General features: G+C 39.4%; 2 protein-coding genes across 3 annotated transcripts; both read left to right on the top strand.

Annotated features, from left to right (window-relative positions):
- The first annotated feature begins 6,585 nt into the window (after nucleotides 1-6,585).
- LOC121957086 (medium-chain acyl-CoA ligase ACSF2, mitochondrial-like) lies at nucleotides 6,586-12,409 on the top strand. The gene is made up of 16 exons (XM_088069107.1): nucleotides 6,586-6,780; nucleotides 7,699-7,894; nucleotides 8,390-8,518; nucleotides 8,773-8,826; nucleotides 9,117-9,235; nucleotides 9,381-9,543; nucleotides 9,659-9,754; nucleotides 9,835-9,986; nucleotides 10,066-10,157; nucleotides 10,263-10,339; nucleotides 10,427-10,534; nucleotides 10,605-10,756; nucleotides 11,544-11,685; nucleotides 11,905-12,015; nucleotides 12,096-12,164; nucleotides 12,271-12,409. Exons 1-16 carry the CDS (start codon nucleotides 6,674-6,676, stop codon nucleotides 12,319-12,321), a joined length of 1,818 nt encoding a protein of 605 aa, XP_087925233.1. The 5' UTR covers nucleotides 6,586-6,673; the 3' UTR covers nucleotides 12,322-12,409.
- LOC121957085 (medium-chain acyl-CoA ligase ACSF2, mitochondrial-like) lies at nucleotides 12,323-19,904 on the top strand. Of its 2 annotated transcripts, XM_088069108.1 has the most exons (17): nucleotides 12,323-12,351; nucleotides 13,227-13,286; nucleotides 14,629-14,824; nucleotides 15,280-15,408; nucleotides 15,694-15,747; nucleotides 16,278-16,396; nucleotides 16,542-16,704; nucleotides 16,820-16,915; nucleotides 16,996-17,147; nucleotides 17,221-17,312; nucleotides 17,397-17,473; nucleotides 17,571-17,678; nucleotides 17,755-17,906; nucleotides 18,901-19,042; nucleotides 19,174-19,284; nucleotides 19,369-19,437; nucleotides 19,551-19,904. In XM_088069108.1, exons 1-17 carry the CDS (start codon nucleotides 12,338-12,340, stop codon nucleotides 19,599-19,601), a joined length of 1,785 nt encoding a protein of 594 aa, XP_087925234.1. In that variant the 5' UTR covers nucleotides 12,323-12,337; the 3' UTR covers nucleotides 19,602-19,904. The 2 variants fall into 2 exon arrangements, with proteins under 2 accessions (XP_087925234.1, XP_042361530.2); XM_042505596.2 differs by lacking the exon at nucleotides 12,323-12,351 and having other exon boundaries at nucleotides 13,154-13,286.
- Nucleotides 19,905-22,154: the final 2,250 nt, after the last annotated feature.

The following is a 22,154-nucleotide window of genomic DNA, read 5'->3' as shown; positions in this document are numbered from 1 at the left end:
AGTGATGAGCACATCAGAGAGCGAGGGTCAACAAGCCAATAAGGCCCCTCACAGAATGCTCATTAATCCCCAGTGGGTCATGAGTTTCCCACTCATGAAATGCCTTGCAGCCGCCTCTGTCGCCCTGCCTCTTGCACTGCAATGGTATGGCAGGATTAAAGACGCGGGTGTTGGGTGTCTCTCGCAAAAAGTGATTGCGGGGTCACAGCATGGACTTGCATGTCTAAATATCAGGTATCAAAGGGGATCTGGGAATTGTGTGCTCTGGCTGAGTAAATGGGTAGTGTGCATGAAGCAGACCAGGCACTGTCTTCATCAGATGGTTTGGAGATCAGGGTTGCTTTGGCAGAAAACTTGGGATCACATCCAGTCAGGAACATACAGTAGCAACAGCCAAAGTCTGCTGATGAAACTACTCCCCATGCATGTAATAGAAAGCTCCACTCTGCTGAGCTTTATCATGCAAATTCCTCTTTCTTGGCTGATGTCTGTATTATAAATAATTATTTCTGGTTGTGAATGGTGATTTGCTGCTGCAGTCTGCTCCTACAAGACTGTCTCCTTCTTCCTTTTGTCCCCTCATCGTCCTCTTTTCTTAATGGATGAATGTGCGCGGCTGCTGTCGGCTCACATGGCTCCCAGAGGCCACGTCGGGGTGCCCTGTTCGTTCAGTAAACACGCCAATGTCCTCCGGAGTGGGGGGTCCTGCTGCACAGAGCCACTGGGAGCCCCCCGATGCTCAGCAGCCCAATAACTGAGCAGAGCAGAATTTGGCTCTGTGGACGTCAAGCAAACACACTGCAAATGGCACTTTTATTTACTTGCCTTCACGTCCCCGCCCCCAACAGCCTTCATTTACTGGGATCCGCAGTGCCATTTCCAGGAGCCCCATGGCAACAGTCGGCCTTGTCAACGGGGGGACAACTTTCTCATGATGTCACCATGTCATGGTTATTGGTCTGTTGCAAAGAGATGAAGCTCTGAGATGTAAGGATCCCAATGAAACTGATATTTTCTTTTTACAAACACATTAATTTTGGATTTTGGCATAAAGGCCTGACCTTGAACTGTGGTAGTAAAGACATGGATTTTTATTTATTGTTTTAAAGATTATGATTTTCGGCTTTTATTGCCTTTAATGGACAGGACACTTAAGCGTTAAAGGGAAGGGGGGGGGGCATGCAGCAAAGGGTCGAGGCCGGAATCGAACCCACGGCTGCTGCGGCGAGGATACATCCTCTGTATATGAGGCGTCACTACATACCAAAATAGATACATCCATGTCAAATCAGCATCACTGCCCTCATACTTGAATGTATCCTCTGTGTTGGCATAGATACATATAAGAAATGGCACTAGAGTTAAAATTTGACACAAAAACAAATTAGGTAATGGTAGAGGAGGTCGTAACATTGTACCTTTAATCAGAGGCAGTGTTGTAGACGGCAGTGAGGACATTAAATACATTGCAACATGTGGAGGGAGAATCCTTTTAACTTTTTCACAATATATTATATATTACAAATTAGTTGCAGCATCATTACGGTCCTATCTCCTGGAGTACGCTACACTGCCTCCATGATCTCCAGTGGTACTGCTTCGTTTCATCAGTATCCATAAGATTTCAGAAAAGGTGCGCAAAGATGGACGAAATGAACACAGAGTACTGACAGAAGGCTTTACCCATCTCTGTCTCAGTATGTAACGTTGAGCCCTAAAAGACAACTAGCTCTTCACTCCACCTTCGAGTCTGGCAGCTATAAACACTTTTGTAAACACATTGTACAAACTGATTTCCCAGCATGACCCAACCCTAAGTGATTCAGTGCGTTGTGGACGGACCATCACAGAAATGTTCACTGATCACAATAACAAAAGCTAGTTTCATCACCAGAGCTCTCTTGACTTAATCTTGGCTTTGAATGAGCGTCTTGTTGCGCGCTCTATACAACCTCTCACTCATCAACGCTTGCTTCTTGTCAGTTTGTGATAATGTGATTTGCTCCGGCTCCTCTGCTCTCAGGCCTATCAGACTTAGCAGATCTGCTGTTTGCACAGTCCAATGAGCACCAGTGGCTTTGCCCTGTTGGTGGACTCTTCCCTGGCAACCAGGCCAACCCCCTCTGACCTCTGGCCTGGGTTATGGCCTTTGGATGAGAAGAGTAAAAAAAAGTTCCTGTCTAAATTCAGTCATTAGAATCTGGAGGAGGCGGGGGCGTGCCCTCTAGCCTCTAAAGGAAACACACATCTTTGGGCATTGTGGGATGACAAAGATCATCAGCCAATGGCGAGACAAGTGCAGAGCGTGATGGATTGTGTAATGGAACATGTGACGTTTGATGGATGTCTAAATGAGGAGCATAATAGCTTGTGTGATGGATAGGTAGGAAGGGAACACTTAGATTTTCACACAGGAGCGGATGTGAGTTGTTAGCCTTTGGGACGGAGAATGATGGATCGATTCCTGAGGGAGGAGGACTCGGCAAACCAAGAAATAAATAAATCGTTCTGCTGTTTAGCTTTTAGATTATTTCCGTTTTTGTTGTCAGTGGTTTCACAAATAACACAGTTTAAAGACACGAGCCAGCAACCACTATGACCAAATTTAAATATTTAAAAAATTACAGATGTTGTACTGTTACTTGAGACACTGCAAGCATACAACACAGATTATAAACTTTCTTTATGGGCAAAACTGACTCATAATTATGGGAGATTCCAACAAAATCCATACTTTTGTACCAGTGAAGACTGTGTATCATACCAGGAGCATTTTATTAAATCAACTCTTATTATTTACAGTTTGAAATGAATTCAACTACATACAGTATAATGAGGAATAAATCTGAACTCCTGTTAAAGAATCAATCATTTTGTGGCTTTTTCTTACCAAAAAAAAACAAAACATCAAGATCAATAAATCATCAATTGAGCGTGCTTCTTTAACATTGCGAGCACATTCTAAATCGAAACTCAACCCAACAACAGCATCGCCTAATTCAGGATACATCAGAGGAATTTAGGGTCTGTCACACACAGCGCAGCTCAGCACGCGACCCAGTGTTGAACAAAGATCAATCTGAATTATAACTCCTCCAATTTTTTGGTTTGGTTTAAAAAAAAACAACTTTTAATGTCTCACTGTACAATCATCAGAATAAGATATTCTGTTGAATTATTGATCCTGGGTTTAAATCACACAGGAGTTTGATAAAATCATTATCGGCTGTAAACTAGCGTGCTGAGTTCTGAGTTACGGCAACAGTTATCAAGTGGACAAGTGTTGGCAACAGCTGAATGGTCAGCTGGGAAAAGAATGGCTGAGCCCAGGGAAAGTATAGCTGTAGGGGGTCACACACACACACACACACACACACACACACACACACACACACACACACACACACACACACACACACACACACACACACAGTTGCCTGCATGCATGAAGCTGTTTCACGTATAGCTCGGCACAGGTGACAGTCAGTGACCCTTAATCAGAGTTCAGGACCCTGTAATGTTGCTAGAAACCTGCCTGCACTCCTAAAGGTCAAAGGTCAGCCTGATTAATTAGCCCTGAGTTTGTAATCCACAACTGCAAAGTGCTAAAGAAAAACTGAAGGCAAATTACAGTTTTGCTATAGGAATGTATGTGAATAAAGACTTAACAGGATATGAAGAGAATAAAAAAAAGTCATTTTTTGATAAATTAGACCACAAATATGAGAAATCACTTTAACATAAAGACTTTTTATCGCTTCCCTTCACCTTGCAGCCAGTTTCAGCCCACTTGCAGTTTTTTAACATCTTAATCTAGAGTATCGTGCTTAGAGGAAGCTGTTGTGGAGCTCTGTGCTCATGTTGCACCACAGTCACGTCAGGCTTACCCAGTTGCAGACTGAAGAGACAGGCGCTTGCTGGCATGACATAATGTGTAGATTTTGGGGGGATTATCACTGCTCTACTGTGGAATGCATAGCATGCCTGAGTGGAGAAATCAGATAGAAAGTTGCGATGAGGAGCCTCACCATGTGCTGACAGTTAGATTTTGCATCTAAAAAATGTGAGACTGCTGAGAGAAATATTTTATACGCCACCACTCCTGCTGCTGTGATTGTGGAGACAGTTGTATTATGTCTCCTCTGGATGACCTTTGCCTTGGCTGAAGAAGTAACCCTCATGATCCCATCACAGTCATCTAGGTTTAGGCTTAAAGGCTGCAATTTGTTTTTTGTAAAACTAGGGCTGTGCAGTTTGAAAGACATGAGCAATCAGCAGGCGAGGAGCGTCTCATGAAACACACTGTCAATTTGCATTATGGAAACTGTAAGATTCAATGTTTTTTGGAGCTTGAACCAGGATATCTGCTGCTATGATTTTGACCGCTATTTATTTTTTAAAGCTGATTCTAGAAAATTGCCAAACTTTGTGGAAGTACAATACTGGTGTACCAGTTTCATCCAAGATTTCAATAAGTAAAACATGAGAAACCACAGTGGGTGGAATGAAAGTCACACACACATGTGCAACATTTATTGAGTTCTTTTATATTGTTTTTCTTCAGTATTTTGTGAATAGAGATGGGTTATTTTAGCTTTTTGCATGTATGAAAAAAAATGACGGAACAATATTATTTAACTTATTTCCTTTATCCATCTGTGTAATACGTGCTGCTGATATAAGATATGACCTCTCAGGCTAATTTTTCTTAAAGAAGAAAAGTAAACACCTACAAATTTACCTGTTTGTTTTAAAAATGTCTGGTGTCAATTTATCAGATTTTTTCACATTGAAAAGCAGCTTAATGTAAACTGCTTAGAAAAACACTTTCCTTTCATAAATGGATTTTTAAAAAATGAGTTGATGGTAGTAAGAACTCAGGCGAATGTCCCAGTCAGGTTGAAAAATAAGGTTCTCGTTCAAAAGGACAGATGCTGCCCCCTGGAGGAAGACAGTCTCTTCCCACTGATGTATACTATCAGTCCTGAGACAATGACAAATTTGAGGCCAGAGTATGTCCCTCTACTTCATCACCATCATGTCTGCACCGTTGGACGGAGTTATGTACAGTATTAGCCCACAAACCAAACCCATAATAGCAGTGTAATGAGAGCACAGAAAGTACGCTTTATGTTTAAAATCTCTCTCCAATCCCCAAGAGACCGCTCATATTTCCAGCAGTGGTGAAATGTAGATTTATGCTGTAGTCATAACAAAGCCTGAACAAGACTGACACTGCATAATCAAAGGGCTGCAGCTATGATCATTTGTACTGCAGACAGGTCGTCCACACACTGATGGATGGCTTGAATCTGTCTAATGCAACACTGGATGCGTCCAACACAGTAAAGCCATGCCTACCTGCGGATATGTGAAAATAAACAAAGAGAGGAGCGATGCTGCCCTGCTGATGCAGAAAACTGACAGCTATAGTCACTGTCCCAAAGACAACAGTGACCCAGTGAGTGAGGGAAACCGTACTCTGCTTTCAGCTGAGAGTGATTTGGCAGAGTGTATACTTAAAAAGTCATCAGTGTTTCCACAGGGGTGGGTTTTCAGTGAGTGTTGGAGGATGTTTCATACCAAATTTAGAAAGAAAACAAAGTCCCAACAGATCAAGTTCAGTTCATGACGCCTGGGAAGAAATTCAGTAATAAAATAATAGTTGTTTGCCTGCGAGGGGTCTGCGAGGTTGTTTATAATAGGCCTGTGAACACTGACAACCTTTAATTTGTTTTACTGATTGCAAAAAGCATGAAAGTTGCACCACATTTTTATGATTAACTTCCAGGAACCATTTAAGTCTAATTTCATATTTGGCCCTCTACTCATGAAGTTGTTACGGTAGAAAAAAACATTTTAGTCATTTTTTAAAAACTCCTGGATGGAGGTTTTCCTTTGTGGAAGATACACTATAGAATATGGTCAGGTTCTCCATGGAAAAAGATGAACATATTGATTAACTGATTGATTGGGAACCGCCTTTAACAACAGCAAAACTATATAAAAATTTACAGTTTAGCAGTAAAGCTTACAAACTGTAATATAACTCGTGTAGTATGATCCAAGTCTCGTATATTCATGCTCAGTATTTCCCAAACACATGTAATTTTGTAAAATTCTGTCTGGCTGAAAGAGTGCATAGATTAGTTACATTTTCATCTCAGTGTCAAAGTTTGTGTTTGGGAAGTACTGACATGACTGGATATTTGAGACTTGGATTGAAGTAACTCATAGCCTTTAGGTGGCACTGCAGGCTCCGTCATGTGAAGCTGTAATCATTAACTGTAATTTACAACACAGGTTTAACCCAGGTCATACTGACCTGGGTTAAACATTGTAGTAGGGTTAAACAATGTCTTAGACATATAATTGAGATTTTATATATAATTTGCTACTGTAAAACGAGTGTTATGCCATTTTTTTCTCTTCAGGTGACTCTTGTTTGTTAGCAGCTCCTTTTCTCTTGCTTTTTGAGAAAGGAAAGGAAAGGATCAATTTGCTATTAGCAATTGAGAATGAGTCAAAGTTAAAGATTATACATGGATTGTAAATTTCAGCTTATGCGGAGAAGGGCAGGTAAGAGCCAGCTAATTTGGTGTCAGGACCAAGTGTCTTCTCAGCAGTCACCGTTAAGATCAAGTTGAAACAGACTGTGTGATACTTAGGAGAAATGTCAGCACTGCTAAGGTCCTGCGCTCACAGTTTCAGATCTGTGGATGGACTCAAACACAGAAAGGCTTGGAAATTATGCAGCACGAGTTTGCTCCAGTGGTGTCAGTAAGTTTAATGCTCTATACCTTAATTGGTCAAATGGCAACATTGTTTTACTTCAAAAACATTGAGGAGGCTTTCAAATCAAATTACAAAGATCTTTGTTAGATATAAAATCGGTTTTAAGTCACTGATTTCAAAAAACATAATGACAGTATTACAGACAATATTAATCTCACTGGGTCCTTCACTTTTTGCCTCGAGGTGGTCAAACTAAAAACCTGGTTATCATTCAACATTTTAACAAAATGAATTTCTCTCTTCAGGGGTGTAAAATGCATCCTCCAGAACCAAGTATTTTGAAGTGATTTTGCATTGAAGCAATCTATTTTTAATTGACAAGAAATTCAGTGATCGTGTTCTATAACACTGACTGACTCACAATGGATAGTTTTTATGCCACCAGGCCAACAAAAGCTGTAGCCGGAGACATTTTGCTTTCGGGCTTTCTGTCTGTACGTTAGTCCATCTGTCCCATTCAGTGTGATATCTCGAGAACACCTTCAAGGAATTTTCATTAAATTTAGCACAAATGTCCACAAGGACTCAACTAAGTGACTGGATTATGGTGGTTGAAGGTCACTGTGACTTAAAGGTTCATCCATTCTCGTGAATGCGATATCTCAAGAACACCTTGAGGGAATTTCTTAAAATTCGGCACAAATATCCGATGAAGTGATTAGATTTTGGTGGAAAAAAGTCAGGGTAACTTGCCACATTCTCTTGAACATAATATCTCAAGAATACCTGATTGTTTCTCCATATGATGCTTGTTAGGTTTAAGGGTCACTACCAGTGCACTTAAAAAAGTCTCCTCACAATACATTGTTCTACTAATGTTTTGACTTTTCTTGGACATTAAGACTAAGCCTACTTTTCTTGGTATGCAACACCTGTCCTTTTCCCTAAATCTTTGTATGCCAGGTCCCTCCATGTGGACAGTCCTCCTCTCAAACCCTCTCTGAGCAGCAGCTATGTCCATGGCACCTCCACCTTCTCTCTGCTCCCCCTGACTGTGGGCCAGAGCCTGGACTCCACAGTTGAGCGCTGGCCTGAGCGTGAAGCTGTTGTGTTCCTGCAGGACGGCATCAGGAAAACCTTTGCACAGTTTCAGCAGGATGTGAGTTTTACATTTTGTGCCTTCATGCATTCATCAACCCTAAAAAAACTATTAATGATATACTAATGAGTCTCCTGTTTCAATAATGAGCACTTTGACACAACTAGTGAGATAAAATCATCAAAACTCTGCTAAATGTAAATGGTTTGTACCTTTTGTTTTAATGTTAAGTGATTAGGGTTATATTTATTTGACCTTTTGACACCTGACCAAAATCCTATATGGCTGCCCTGAGACACAAAATGTGCCTCCTAAAAGCTTTTAGTCTGATGTGTCTGTGATTCGACATGAAAAAATACCCATTAGAGTTTGTTAAACATTAATTTTATTCTTTGGGAGAAATTGTTGTCAGCCTTCTCAAAAATCCCCTTAACTGATTAAATGCTAGGAAAGGAATTAAAGCTATGAAACTTTTTTGTATTGATCTATTTTCTATCTCAGAATTTCTATGACTGGTGGTGAGGAATTGTTTACATGTGACATTTGTTGGTGCAGGTTGACAAGGCGGCTGCAGGTCTGCTTGCTTTGGGCCTGAAGCGAGGCGACAGACTGGGAGTTTGGGGACCAAACACGTATGAGTGGATCCTTTTCCAGTTTGCTTCAGCCAAAGCTGGAATTATACTGGTCAGTTTGGGAGTTGTTAACCCCTTTAAAATTACATTGCAATGTAGCCTTGTAGTTAAATAGACTACTGTATATCTGCTGTCAAGTGTCAGTGAGCAGGACATTGAACCCTTTCAGGGGCCCTGGAGAGTTTTTCTGTTGTTGTACCTTAACACTGTTGATGGACATTCATTTACATAAATACATTATCTTATGAATGTGTAGTTAGGGGCTGTATTCATACACTTGATGTTAAACTGTTGCTATGTGTGCAGGTGTCATTGAACCCAGCCTATCAGGTGAAGGAAGTGGAGTTTACTCTAAAGAAGGTAGTAACTAAGTACATTTACTCAAGTACTGTACATCAATAATATATTGAGGTACTAGTACTGTACTTCATTATTTCAATTTTCTGCTACTTTATACTTTTACCACATTATAATTCAGAGGACAATATTGTACTGTTTACTATATATATTTGTTACCTTTATTTTCTAGTTACTTTTCAGGTTAGGATTAATAACATAAAATATCAAATTTTTGACGTATTATAAACAAACAATTTTAAATCACTAATATAATGAGTCCTAAAGCATTAACATGATTTGTCAATATGCAGGTCCAGTGTAAAGCTGTGGTCTGCCCTACCCGCTTTAAAACCCAACATTTCTGCGAGATGCTGAGGGAGCTCTGCTCTGAGATCGACAAAACCACAGAGGGCGTGATCAAAAGCTCCAGGTTTGACAGAGCCAGTGAAAAGTGTCACATCTAACACATGTTACATACTCTAATAACATGCAGGACAATCTAAATACCTCACACACTTTATGCAATTAATGGTTTTGTGGATGTGACATAAAATCTTTTTTTTTTTGTTCTACAGGTTGCCAGACTTGCGTATGGTGATTGTGATGGACAGCAGACAGCCAGGGATGCTTCACGTAGAGGATGTGATGCAAGCAGGAGAGAGTCGACACCACAAAGAGCTGATGGATCTGCACAGCAAACTGTCCTTTGATGAGCCCATCAACATCCAGTTCACATCAGTAACCTTCAGTATTGCATCTTTAACACTGTCACAGACATATTACATATCTTGGACTGACATTATGATGGAGCAGTTTTTCAGATCCAGCCATGATACTTGTTTATTTGTTCCAGGGGACTACAGGAAGTCCAAAGGCAGCCTGTCTTTCCCACCACAATATCGTAAACAATGCTTACTTTATGGGTCTTCGAATTGGTTATGAACGGAGGGTAAGTCCATATTCGTCTCATAGTTTGAAAAAAACACAGAAAGTGAAATGTAATAATTTTATTCTTTATATTTCTATCAGCCTCAGGTGCGGGTTTGTGTGCCCGTACCCATGTACCACTGCTTTGGCTCTGTGGCGGGTGGGATGTGTATGGCAGTCCATGGCATCACGCTGGTCTTCCCTTCCACTGGCTACAACAGCCAAGCCAACCTAGAGGCCATTCAGAGTGAAAGGTATGTCATGCTGCTCAATGCCTAACTGACTTTTAAATAAACATCATGCCTTTGACTTAATTCTTGTTTTTAACTCAAGGTGCAATTTTGTCTATGGCACTCCCACAATGTACACTGACATGCTCAGCCAGCAAGAGATAAACAAGTATGATTTGTCATCAGTTGAAGCTGGTAAGGGATTTGAAGACTAAAACATGATTACTTTGTTGTATTTAAATTGGTGCGATGTTCAGCAACTATTTGAGCCATCCTTGGCTAAGTGCTGCTGTGTTTTAGGCCTAATGGGAGGTTCTTCTTGTGCTCCTGAGGTTGTGAGAAAACTGATAACAGACATGAACATGAAAGAGATAGTGGTAAGAGGTCACATGTGCTGAATTAAACTTACACAAGTATATCCTCTCCAGCATATAACAACATGTGTGTGTAATGTTTTTTTATAGTTAGGCTATGGAACAACTGAGAACAGCCCTCTTACATTTCTGGGATTCCCACAAGATATCGAGGAGCTAAAGATAAACACTGTTGGATGTATCATGAGCCACACTGAGGTATGCCTCATTTTTATCTGCACATCCTCATAAGAACAGTGTGACTCATGCCTTTGTGTCTTGGTTATAGGCTAAAGTGGTGGACCCTACTAGTGGGGAGATCATCCCTCTGGGGGCCTCAGGAGAGTTTATGATCAGAGGCAGCTGTGTGATGCATGGATACTGGGACGACCCTGAGAAAACCAGAGAGGTTATCTCCCACGGTGGCTGGTACAGGACTGGGTAAGATACTATATTTACCATGTAGGCTACACTGAATTGTTCTGTACAAGAGAAAATACAGAGCCTGATGCTTACAGGGGAGATATTTTAGGCTATCTGGCATATTATGCCAATAGTGCCAAAGAGTGCCAAATTTAGAGGTTACAATTTACTAGCTGACATTTTTGAATCTTTAGATCACTCACTTCACATTTATCAATTTTTCCTCACACATTAGACAGAAATACGAGAATGTAAAAGTAATATATGTATAATGTAATTGTTAACAATGTGCTTATGTTTAAGAAATAAATGTTAAATATAAATATTAAGTTAAAATGCTTGGAAATTATGCAAATACCCCACACTGCATCTTTAATTTTTTCCAACCTATTTAGAATGAACCCACACCACAGATTTATATTTAGCATTTAAACTTAATTTGATTTTATATTAAGATTTAATACTAAGGGTAAGATTTCCCCTGTAGATTTAGATCTTATACTTAGATGTAGATTCGATATTAAGATTTTACATTGAGATTTAAATTGAACTTCTACATTTTATATGTAACATTTAACATTAACATTTTGATTTACATTTAATATTTAAATGTACTATTTAGATTTAGATTCAACATAAATATTTAACATTTAGATTCAAATTGATTTCTGTCTTAAATGTGAGAAAAATGAGGTAAATATGAGAAAAAAGAGCTAAATATTCAATATATATCAGCTGAAAAATTGTAGCCATATTTTTACGTTCAGCACCACATAATATGCAGTGCGATCTTTGTTTTAAACAGCGACATCGGCAGTCTAAACAGTCTGGGATACTGCCGCATTGATGGACGCTTAAAAGACATGATCATCCGAGGAGGGGAGAACATTTACCCTGCAGAGATCGAGCAATTTCTCTTCACACATCCCAAAGTCCAGGAGGTGCAGGTGAGACTCAGAACCACTAGAGGGCAGCAAAGATCAGACACATTGACTTCAAACGAATGACAGCAAAGATACACCTTGAAGCCATAACTTATGTCTCTAAATGTAGGGACAACTGTCAGTGTTCTGTTAATTGTGCATTTTTTGAGGATATGTTTCAGTTTTACTGATGGGCTGAAATGTTAGATCTACATTCTTGTTGTATTTCTGTGTGTTTCCCAGGTGGTCGGAGTGAAAGATGAGAGGCTGGGCGAGCAGGTGTGTGCCTGCGTCAAACTGAAAGAGGGCCAGATCTCCAGTTCAGAGGAGATAAGAGACTTCTGCAAAGGCCAGGTGAGAGTAGGTGATTTGATATGTCTAATTATGCTCACAATCAAAGCACATCTGTACAGTTTGTGTTGTCTCTCTTCTAGATTTCTCACTTCAAGATCCCACACTATGTGATCTTTGTGGACAGCTACCCTCTGACAGCCTCTGGAAAGGTACAAGACTTCTGCTCTGACACCAACATTACTGAACAGTCAAGAGGGCAGTGCTGACTTATGTTTGGTTACTATAATCAAATGGCTGCTACTTTCTGTTTTCTAGATCAAGAAGAACATATTGAGGGAGGACATGGAGAAGAAATTGGGCCTTTAAATTTGAGTAAAAAATTATGAGTTATAAAAGGTGTTTTCCCCTTGTTTATTTATAGTAAAAAGTATTTCATAGCCTTTAGGTGGCACCACAGGCTCCATTATGTGAAGCTGTAATCATTCAAACCATTATTTTGTTGAGTATGCAAAAATGTGCACATTTTATCCTTATTTTATTTCATTTTATTTTACCAAAATTGTTAAAATCCGTTTGATGTAAATCTTTTGGCAGTTACATTAAAAACAGCATTTCAACTGAATAACATCTAATATTTAAGTAGGATGACATTTTTTTTAATATAGGCCTACTACAACACATTTTCTTTTTCTGCTTTTGAAAAAGAAGTGGGGAATTATGGGATATTTCTGTTACTTCTTCCCTAGCTTGTAGGTAAGGGACAAAGTTTAACTACTCTCCAAGACAGTGTTAACAGTTCCAATATGATTATTAAGTTTTCATAAGTAAAATATATCGACATATTTATATAAAGCAATTGTAATGTCAACTTTTTTTTCTTTTCCGGTGGCTCATGTTTATCAGCAGCTCCTTGTCTCTTGCTTTTTGAGTGCAGACATTATAAATCTTATGTGCGTACCCCAGCAATGTGTCAGGAAAAAGACTGGTGTGACACCTTGCTGGAACTCTTTTATGTCTGTTTTTGTCTGTACTGGTAAATGATTCATATTGTTTCTTCATAGGTAACATTTTCTTGTGATAAAATCTTTTTGAAAGGGCAGGTTGGCTCTCACACAGCCAGGATGACTGGAGGTTAAACATTACTCACAGATAGGCAGGCAAGACCCGGCTTGTTTAACGTCTAACCAGTCAGTGTTTAGATCCAGCAGAAACAGACTGGGATATTTAAGAGCAATGTCAGCACTGCTAAGATCCTGTGCTCACAATCTCAGATCTGCAGATGGACTCAAGGCTTGGAAATTATGCAGCACAAGTTTGCGTCAGTGGTGTCGGTAAGTTTATACTCCTCGGTGGTCAATGTTTGTGTTACATTCAAGTCTGTAATGTTTTCCTGTAAATATAGAAAAACATTGCTTTAAAATTAATTGAAAGATCTTGGTGAGATTTCCATCAATTTTTTCAATGAAAAATTGATGGAATTGATTGAAAAAAAAACAAAGAGAACAGTATAATGGTCAGTTTCTGTCTCTGTGAATTATTTACCTGTAGCCCAGAGACAGTTAAATTTAAAAACTGGTTATCAAAGACCATTTAACCTTTTAACCTTCAGTGTGCCTTTGACTGCCTGTGTTGTTCATTTTCTGATTGCTGGCATGTTAATAATCGCATCTTACTGGATTGAATTTTCTTGAATATTTTGTGATGTTGGTTTGTGTAGCTGCTAGCTGGTGGCCACCTCTATGTTGAGAACTATGTAAAGACAATCTCAATTTAGACTCAGCATCATAGAAATACTCTGAATGTTGTATTCTGTTAAAAGTCCCAGAGAGAGATCGTCTGACCCACCAGAGGCAGGGTGGATATATCAAACACTCCTGCTGGGAAAAGGCCAGCTCTCACAAGTGCAATCAGTTTAGCTGATAGAGGCTTTTCTCCCTTTGTTAATTCCTGTGTAAATTAGCCACAATGTGTGTGTTCATCTCTTTTATACTTTGCTTTACCTAATTATTGCACAATACTTGTTGAATCTATTGTTACTTTATTTTAAGACATACTACTGATTTTTCTGTGACACTATAAAATGAAATTTTTCATCATAGTATACAAGGACATTTTTGACAAATGATTATTTGACAAAATAATATATTTTTATGACATTTTTATATGGCACACCATGCTATAACATTTTTTAACATACTATAATATGATTTTTTTATGAAACACTATACAATGACTTTTATTACTTTTTAAATAACATTTTAGGACATGCTATACTCTGACTTTTTATATATCACACTATGACTGTATGACACACCATACTATGACATTTTTCAGGACACTACAGCTATGGAAATTTTCATGACACTACTGAGACATTTTTTGACATACAATAACATTTTTGACATTATGTTGAGGTGTTTATGACATTGTTTATGACATACTATGACATTTTCTATGATATACTATAAATGACATTTTTCAAAACACCATACTATGACTTTTTTATGGCATAATATACTGTGAAATCTCTCAACTTGCTATAATATGACATTTTTTGACATACTTTACAAAGTGTCTGGAAATTAATTCAATCATTATCCGAAATTAATCTGAAATCATAATCCGTGTTGTATATTTGACCGTTGTGCTGTTTCCTAAATGTTTGTATGCCAGGTCCCTCCATGTGGACAGTCCTCCTCTCAATCCCTCTCTGAGCAGCAGCTATGTCCATGGCACCTCCACCTTCTCTCTGCTCCCCCTGACTGTGGGCCAGAGCCTGGACTCCACAGTTGAGCGCTGGCCTGAGCGTGAAGCTGTTGTGTTCCTGCAAGACGGGATCAGGAAAACCTTTGCACAGTTTCAGCAGGATGTGAGTTTTGAATTCGGGGTCCTCAGCTTCTGCATTCAGTATCAACCCTTAAACAAGGTATATTTTGTACCAGTGGGACTCCTGTTTCAATAAGGAACACCTTGAAACAATGAGTGAGATGAAGTTGTCATATCACTGCTAAGTGTAACTTTTTATTTATTTTTTATTTTCTTTCATTGTAAACTTTTTAGATTGATAAAATATTTTTTTTGACCTTTTAACCACCAATGTAATCACACATGGTCATCCTGAGATACAAAATTTACCTTCTAAAAACTATCAGTGTGGTTTGTCAATGAAGCAGTACCAGTCAGATATTTTTAAACATGAATTAAAATGAATTCTCAGAAATCACAAAAAATGATCAAGCTCTATCACAGCTAGAAAGGAAAATGTCAGAATTTCTACAGCTGCTGGAGAAAAACTCACTAATTTTGTGGAATTTGTTGGTGCAGGTTGACAAGGCGGCTGCAGGTCTGCTTGCTTTGGGCCTGAAGCGAGGTGACAGACTAGGAGTTTGGGGACCAAACACATATGAGTGGATCCTTTTCCAGTTTGCTTCAGCCAAAGCTGGAATTGTACTGGTCAGTCACCTGTTTCAAATATTGTCACTCTAGTACTGCTCACAAAATCTGCTGTGTTACCAAACACTCTGCTGTCAAGTGTCACTGAACCCTCTCAAGGCCCCTGGAAAGCTATTCTGTTATCTAAAATGTAAATAGGTATCCATACACTGTATAATGTAATAGGGTATTCAGCCATGTAGTTCAGAATATATCATATGTATGTTATGGTAAAAAGCCCGTGAAAAATGTGTGGTGAGGGGTTTTACACATAAACTTGACTTTACACTGTTGTTATGTGTGCAGGTGTCATTGAACCCAGCTTATCAGGTGAAGGAAGTGGAGTTTACTCTAAAGAAGGTGAGATGAGTTACCTAACAGCGTACTTACATAACCACCAGTGGTGGTGTCCCCTTTGGTTCAATTCAAAAGATACACGTGGTAGCAGTGTATATATAGTAAAAAAAAAATAAAATAAAATAAATAATTAAATAAATAAATAACAAGTCCTACCTCTACCAGCTGAGGCACAGAAGAAATATACATATTAATATCAATGCATCAATGATCATAGTTAACTAACATTACAAACATTGTTATAAAATTGGCCATACAGCAGGATAACTTTTGCATTTTGTACTTCTAATATATTTGGATGCTTGTATACTTTTACTTAAGTAAGAGTTTGAATGCATAACTAGTATCTTCACTCTGGCACTGCTACTTTTACTGAAGCAACAATCTAAGTACTTTTTCCACCACTAATAATCACATACAGCAAAGTAAAATACAAAACTATGACTTCTGACAGTTTATTGTATTCATCGTAAAAATCATTCTTTAACATTGTAAGAACACAAATTGAACAGGACTGTTTTGTCAATATGCAGGTCCAGTGTAAAGCTGTGGTCTGCCCTACCCAGTTTAAAACCCAACATTTCTGCGAGATGCTGAGGGAGCTCTGCCCAGAGATCGACAAAACCACAGAGGGCGTGATCAAAAGCTCCAGGTTTGACAGAGCCAGTGAAAAGTGTCACATCTAACACGTTACATACTCTAATAACATTAAGAGCAGGACAATCGAAATACCTCACACACTTTATGCAATTAATGGTTTTGTGGATGTGACATAAAAACTTTTTTTTGTTCTGCAGGTTGCCAGACTTGCGTATGGTGATTGTGACGGACAGCAGACAGCCAGGGATGCTTCACGTAGAGGATGTGATGCAAGCAGGAGAGAGTCGACACCACAAAGAGCTGATGGATCTGCACAGCAAACTGTCCTTCGATGAGCCCATCAACATCCAGTTCACATCAGTAACCTTCAGTATTGCATCTTTACCACTGTCACAGACATATTACATATCTTGGACTGACATTATGATGGAGCAGTTTTTCAGATCCAGCCATGATACTTGTTTATTTGTTCCAGGGGACTACAGGAAGTCCAAAGGCAGCCTGTCTTTCCCACCACAATATCGTAAACAATGCTTACTTTATGGGTCTCCGAATTGGTTATGAACGGAGGGTAAGTCCATATTCGACTCTTAGTTTGAAAAAAACACAGAAAGTGAAATGTAATAATATTATTCTTTATATTTCTATCAGCCTCAGGTGCGAGTTTGTGTGCCCGTACCCATGTACCACTGCTTTGGCTCTGTGCTGGGTGGGATGTGTATGGCAGTCCATGGCATCACGCTGGTCTTCCCTTCCACTGGCTACAACAGCCAAGCCAACCTAGAGGCCATTCAGAGTGAAAGGTATGTCATGCTGCTCATTACCTAACTGACTTAAAAAAAGCACTTTAATTGATTTTTGTTTTTTTCACTCAAGGTGCAATTCTATCTATGGTACGCCTACAATGTACGCCGACATGCTCAGCCAACAAGAGATACACAAGTATGATATGTCATCAGTTGAAGCTGGTAAGGGATTTTGAAAAGTAAAACCCAATTAATGCCTATTTTAGGCATTTGAGGCATCTTTGTTTATATGCTGCTGTATTTTAGGTATCATGGCAGGTTCTCCGTGCCCTCCTGAGATTGTGAGAAAACTGATAACAAACATGAACATGAAAGAGATAGTGGTGAGAGGTTACATGTCCTTCACTTGTCAAATAACACTTTGTTGTTGAGTATAGTTTCTCCAGCATATAAAAACATGTGTGTATCATTTTTTAATAGTTAGGCTATGGAACCACTGAGAACAGCCCCATTACATTTCTTGGATTCCCACAAGACAATGAAGAGCTGAAGATAAACACTGTTGGGTGTATCATGAGCCATACTGAGGTATGCTTCATTTTTTGCACAATTTTCATCAAAACCATACAACACTGTGGATAATACCTGCACAATTTCACTATAGGCTAAAGTGGTGGACCCTACTACTGGGGAGCTCGTTCCTCTGGGGGCCTCAGGAGAGCTGATGATCAGAGGCAGCTGTGTGATGCATGGATACTGGGATGACCCTGAGAAAACCAGTGAAGTAATCTCCCAAGACCGCTGGTACCGGACTGGGTAAGATACTAATCACTGATCAGCCATAACATTTAAACCTCTGACAAGTGAAGTTAGCAACATTGATCATACAATTACAATGCAGTATTCTGCCAGGAGACCTTGGGTCTTAGCATTCATGTAGACATCACTTGAGAAGCAAAACCCACCAAAACACCATTCAGACCAAGGTGACAAAGAGCTCAGGGCATCAGCCTGGCCTCCAAACTCCTCAGATACTAATCTAATCGAGCATCTGTGGGATGTGCTGGAACCCCAGAGCTCCTGCATGTCCATGCCTCAACAGGTCAGAGCCAAATCTGATCCACGGGGGGGCCTACTTCTGTGTTTTATGGTGTCTGGCACCCAGGTGTTGCAAGGGCCTAAGTTTCACATTGGCAAAGACAAGTATGAAATGTGAGGGTTGGGGGATCCTTCTCCAGGAACATTTGAGTATCACACACTTAATTTCCTGCTTTCTGGTAGATTTTTATGCACCAGTTTGAGTCTTTATTGTATTAATTTATTCTGTAAATACCCACGATGTTCCAAATATTGAGCGGGATGTGTCCCCTGTGTCCCCCTTGAATTTTACACCTATGTGGCATTGGATTCTTTGAGTCCTATGGATCGTGAGGTGTGGCCCCCATGGATCTGACTTCTTCAGGCACATCCCACAGATGCACGATCAGATTCAGATCTTGGATATTTAGAGGCCAAATCTACACCTTCAGCTCTTTGTCCCATTCACTGGGCCACTCCTGAGCAGTTTTTGTATTGTCACATGGTGCCGTTACCATTAAGGGGGTATTTGATCTAGAACAGAGTTTGAACACTGTGTTGAAACGAAGGTGATGCATTTTGTTCACTTCACATGTCAGTGGTTTAATGTTGCCAGTAATCAGTGTATACACAATGTGCACTGGTTGTCTTGTAGAGAAAGTACAGAGGCATGCTAGTGGCACAGGGGTTGATGCTTACATGTTACATGTGTGTTTCTTCTTCTTCTTCACAGTGACACAGCCAGCCTGAACAGTCTGGGATACTGCTGCATTGAAGGGCGCATGAAAGACATGATTATTCGAGGAGGGGAGAACATCTACCCCGCTGAGATCGAGCAATTTCTCTTCACACATCCCAAAGTACAGGAGGTTCAGGTGAGACTCAGAATCACTAGAGGGCAGCAAAGATCAGACACATTGTCTCAACACAGCTGATAGCAAAGATATACAGCCACCTATCAATGAATCTCTATTCTAGTTGTTGTATTTGTGTGTGTGTTCCCCAGGTGGTTGGAGTGAAAGATGAGAGGCTGGGCGAGCAGGTGTGTGCCTGCATCAGGCTGAGAGGGGGCCAGATGTCCAGTGCAGAAGAGATAAGAGACTTCTGCAAAGGCCAGGTGAGAGCAGGTGATTTGATATATCTAAATATATCCCAAATCAGAGCAGAGCAGTACCGTGTTTTTTTTTCTTCTCTCTTCTAGATTTCTCACTTCAAGATCCCACACTATGTGATCTTTGTAGACAGCTACCCTCTGACAGCCTCTGGAAAGGTATGATGCTTTTACTCTAAGACCAACAATACTGAGCTATCGAGATAGCCGCAGTGACTTTTGTTTGCTTACTATAATGAGACTGAAATGGCTGCTTCTTTGTGTTTTTCTAGATCAAGAAGAACATACTGAAGGAGGAAATGGAGAAGAAATTAGGTATTTAAATGTGTGGAAACTGACTGTGTTTGATTCCATTAGCTAGGAAAGGCAAAAACCAAGCAGTGCTGAAATAATGCTTTCTCAACCTGAATTGTAACCATTTAACCTGTTGTTACTTGAAGTTTTTCTACTTTTACCTGCGATTCACTCCTGGTTACTTTATTAACTGATGCCATTTAAAACATGTGATATCTCCTACCCAAAGAATGTCTGTCTATTTTTGTAGCATTTGAATGAAGACTTGTAGAGATATATATGTTAAATGATTTTGCATAATTTTAAAAATATAGATGGACTTTTGAATTGTCTATAGATTGCTTTGTGGTTATTAAAAACAACCCCCCCAAAAACACAAAAGAAAAAAAAGAAAAAAGGTAATAGTATACCATGTAAACAAATTGCCACAGTATAGCGTGTTGATAATTGTGAGAAATAATATGGTGCAAAATGCTGAAAATATTTTTAAAAAGATATAGTATAACATATTGCAAGACATGTCATAATATAGAATGTCGAAAAAACTGAAACTTTAGTAAAATTTTTAAAAAGTTATAGTATGTTAAAAAAAGAAGAAAAAACTCATGGTATTGTTTGTTGAAAGCATGTCATAGTGTATTGTTTTGTAAAAAATGTAAAAATGTCAAAGTATGGCAAGTATAAAAAACTGAAGAAAAAGTCACATGTTAACAAAAGGCATATCATAGGGTTTCGACTGAACTAAAAAATAACATTGTATAGTGTGTAGAAAAAAAAAAAAAGTCATAGAGCGCAGATCAAAATCTCCACACTCCAAAAACTCATATAGTATAGTGGACTTGATGCACCAAATTTTTATCATCACTTTCTCTCTCACCAGCTTCAATATCTTATATCCGTCAGTGTACAAAAAACTCCAATCCCGCCTGGCTAGACATTGAACAGACCATTTGTAAAGATCTCCCCATTCAACACATCACTTTCACAGATACATCATTAGAACCCACAACTGCTTTAAATGTAGTACTATGAACACGACCCTCACTGCATGGTGGAAAGCAAATGACATACTCAACCTCACACTATCTCCTTCTAATCTCACCCAACTCTGGCATAACCCCATGTTTAAAATCAATAAGGAAACCATTAACTTCCCTGCTTGGAAATGGAGGGCAGTAACCAGCCTGGGGCACCTCTTTAGTGGGGGCTCTCTCATGACCTTTGACCTTCTTAAACAAACATACAGACTACCACACAATTGTCAATTCCAGTACCTACAGTTGAAAGAAACCATAAAAAAATTAAGTGATATTCATAACTTCCACAACTCCATACCTCCCTTACAATTAAAATAAACTCACTCCAACCTAAAAATTTGCTATCCCAAATATACAAACTCTTTTCTCACCACGATAATACTATTTCAATACCAACAGACAAATGGACCCGGTCACCTTTCTTCCCTCTCTGCTTCACCCCACACATTTTTTTCTTTTCTCCTACTCCAAATAAAATATACTTGCTCAATATTCCCCAACTTGACAACACTCTCACCCCCTTATGAGAAAAATGTCATAGTATCATTTGTCTACCAAACTCTTGAAAAAAATGTCATAGTATAGTATGTCGACTGAAATGATGACAAAACGTCATAATATAGTATGTCAGCCAAAATTGCGAAATAAAAATTCATAGCATAGTTTGTTGACCGAAATAATGAAAAAAACATCAAAGTATGTCATCTGAAATCGTGAAAAAAAGTCAGTATAGTATGTCGGCCGAAACAATCGTCATAGTATGGTATGTTGTCAAAAATCCTGAAAAAAAAACCCCAAAATGTCATAGTATAGTATGTCGACTGAAAAGATGAAAAAATGGTCATAGTATAGTATGTCAACAGTTATAGATTCTCCAACTATTAACGTGGACAGAGGGAAGGGGGGATGAGGAGATGATGGTGGTTTAGGATTGGAAGGAGGCTGAGCGGTCGGGTGTTGTGGTGGGGCCAAGGAGGCAGGAAGACTTCTAGAGCGTCTCCTTCAGAAGCGTATGCCAGGATGAAGAAGTCTTTGGACGGGAAGAGGCCAGCTGATTTTACTTTCAAGCGGATCGAGAAGCTACCCTCTCACTGTTTTCGCCAGGCAGCCTTCGGGGGTCCAGGTTAGGAGCAGCCAGGGCTACAGTGTCAGGAGCAATTGCTGACCGGACTGGAGAGATCAGAGCAATAGTCAACTGGAGCATTACCCGGGTGGACTGGAGCATCATCAGCAAGGGGTGCGTAGTTGTTTGAGAGGCTTAGGTGTGGAGGTAAAGTGGCATCGACTGAGTTCACCATTGTGCCCACGACCACCAAGTAAGTAAAGCTAACAATGATGTGAAAGGTATATCGTTAGAATGGATGTAAAAACTGGATAAAAACTTGATTTACCATGGAGCTTCTGACAGAGAGACACAGAGAAAAACATAATGCCAAACATTCTCATTCAATATGTATGTCATTGTATGCTGTCCAAAATTGTGAAAAAAGTCATAGTATAGTATGTCAACCAACATTATGAAAAACCGTTACCCTAGAGTATGTC

The sequence above is a fragment of the Plectropomus leopardus genome, chromosome 18 (genome assembly GCF_026936395.1).
Source record: "Plectropomus leopardus strain MGB_pleo_1.0 chromosome 18, ASM2693639v1, whole genome shotgun sequence".
Taxonomy (NCBI): Eukaryota; Metazoa; Chordata; class Actinopteri; order Perciformes; family Serranidae; genus Plectropomus; species Plectropomus leopardus.
Note: the sequence above shows the minus strand (reverse complement) of the source record. Positions and strands in the feature narration are given on the sequence as shown.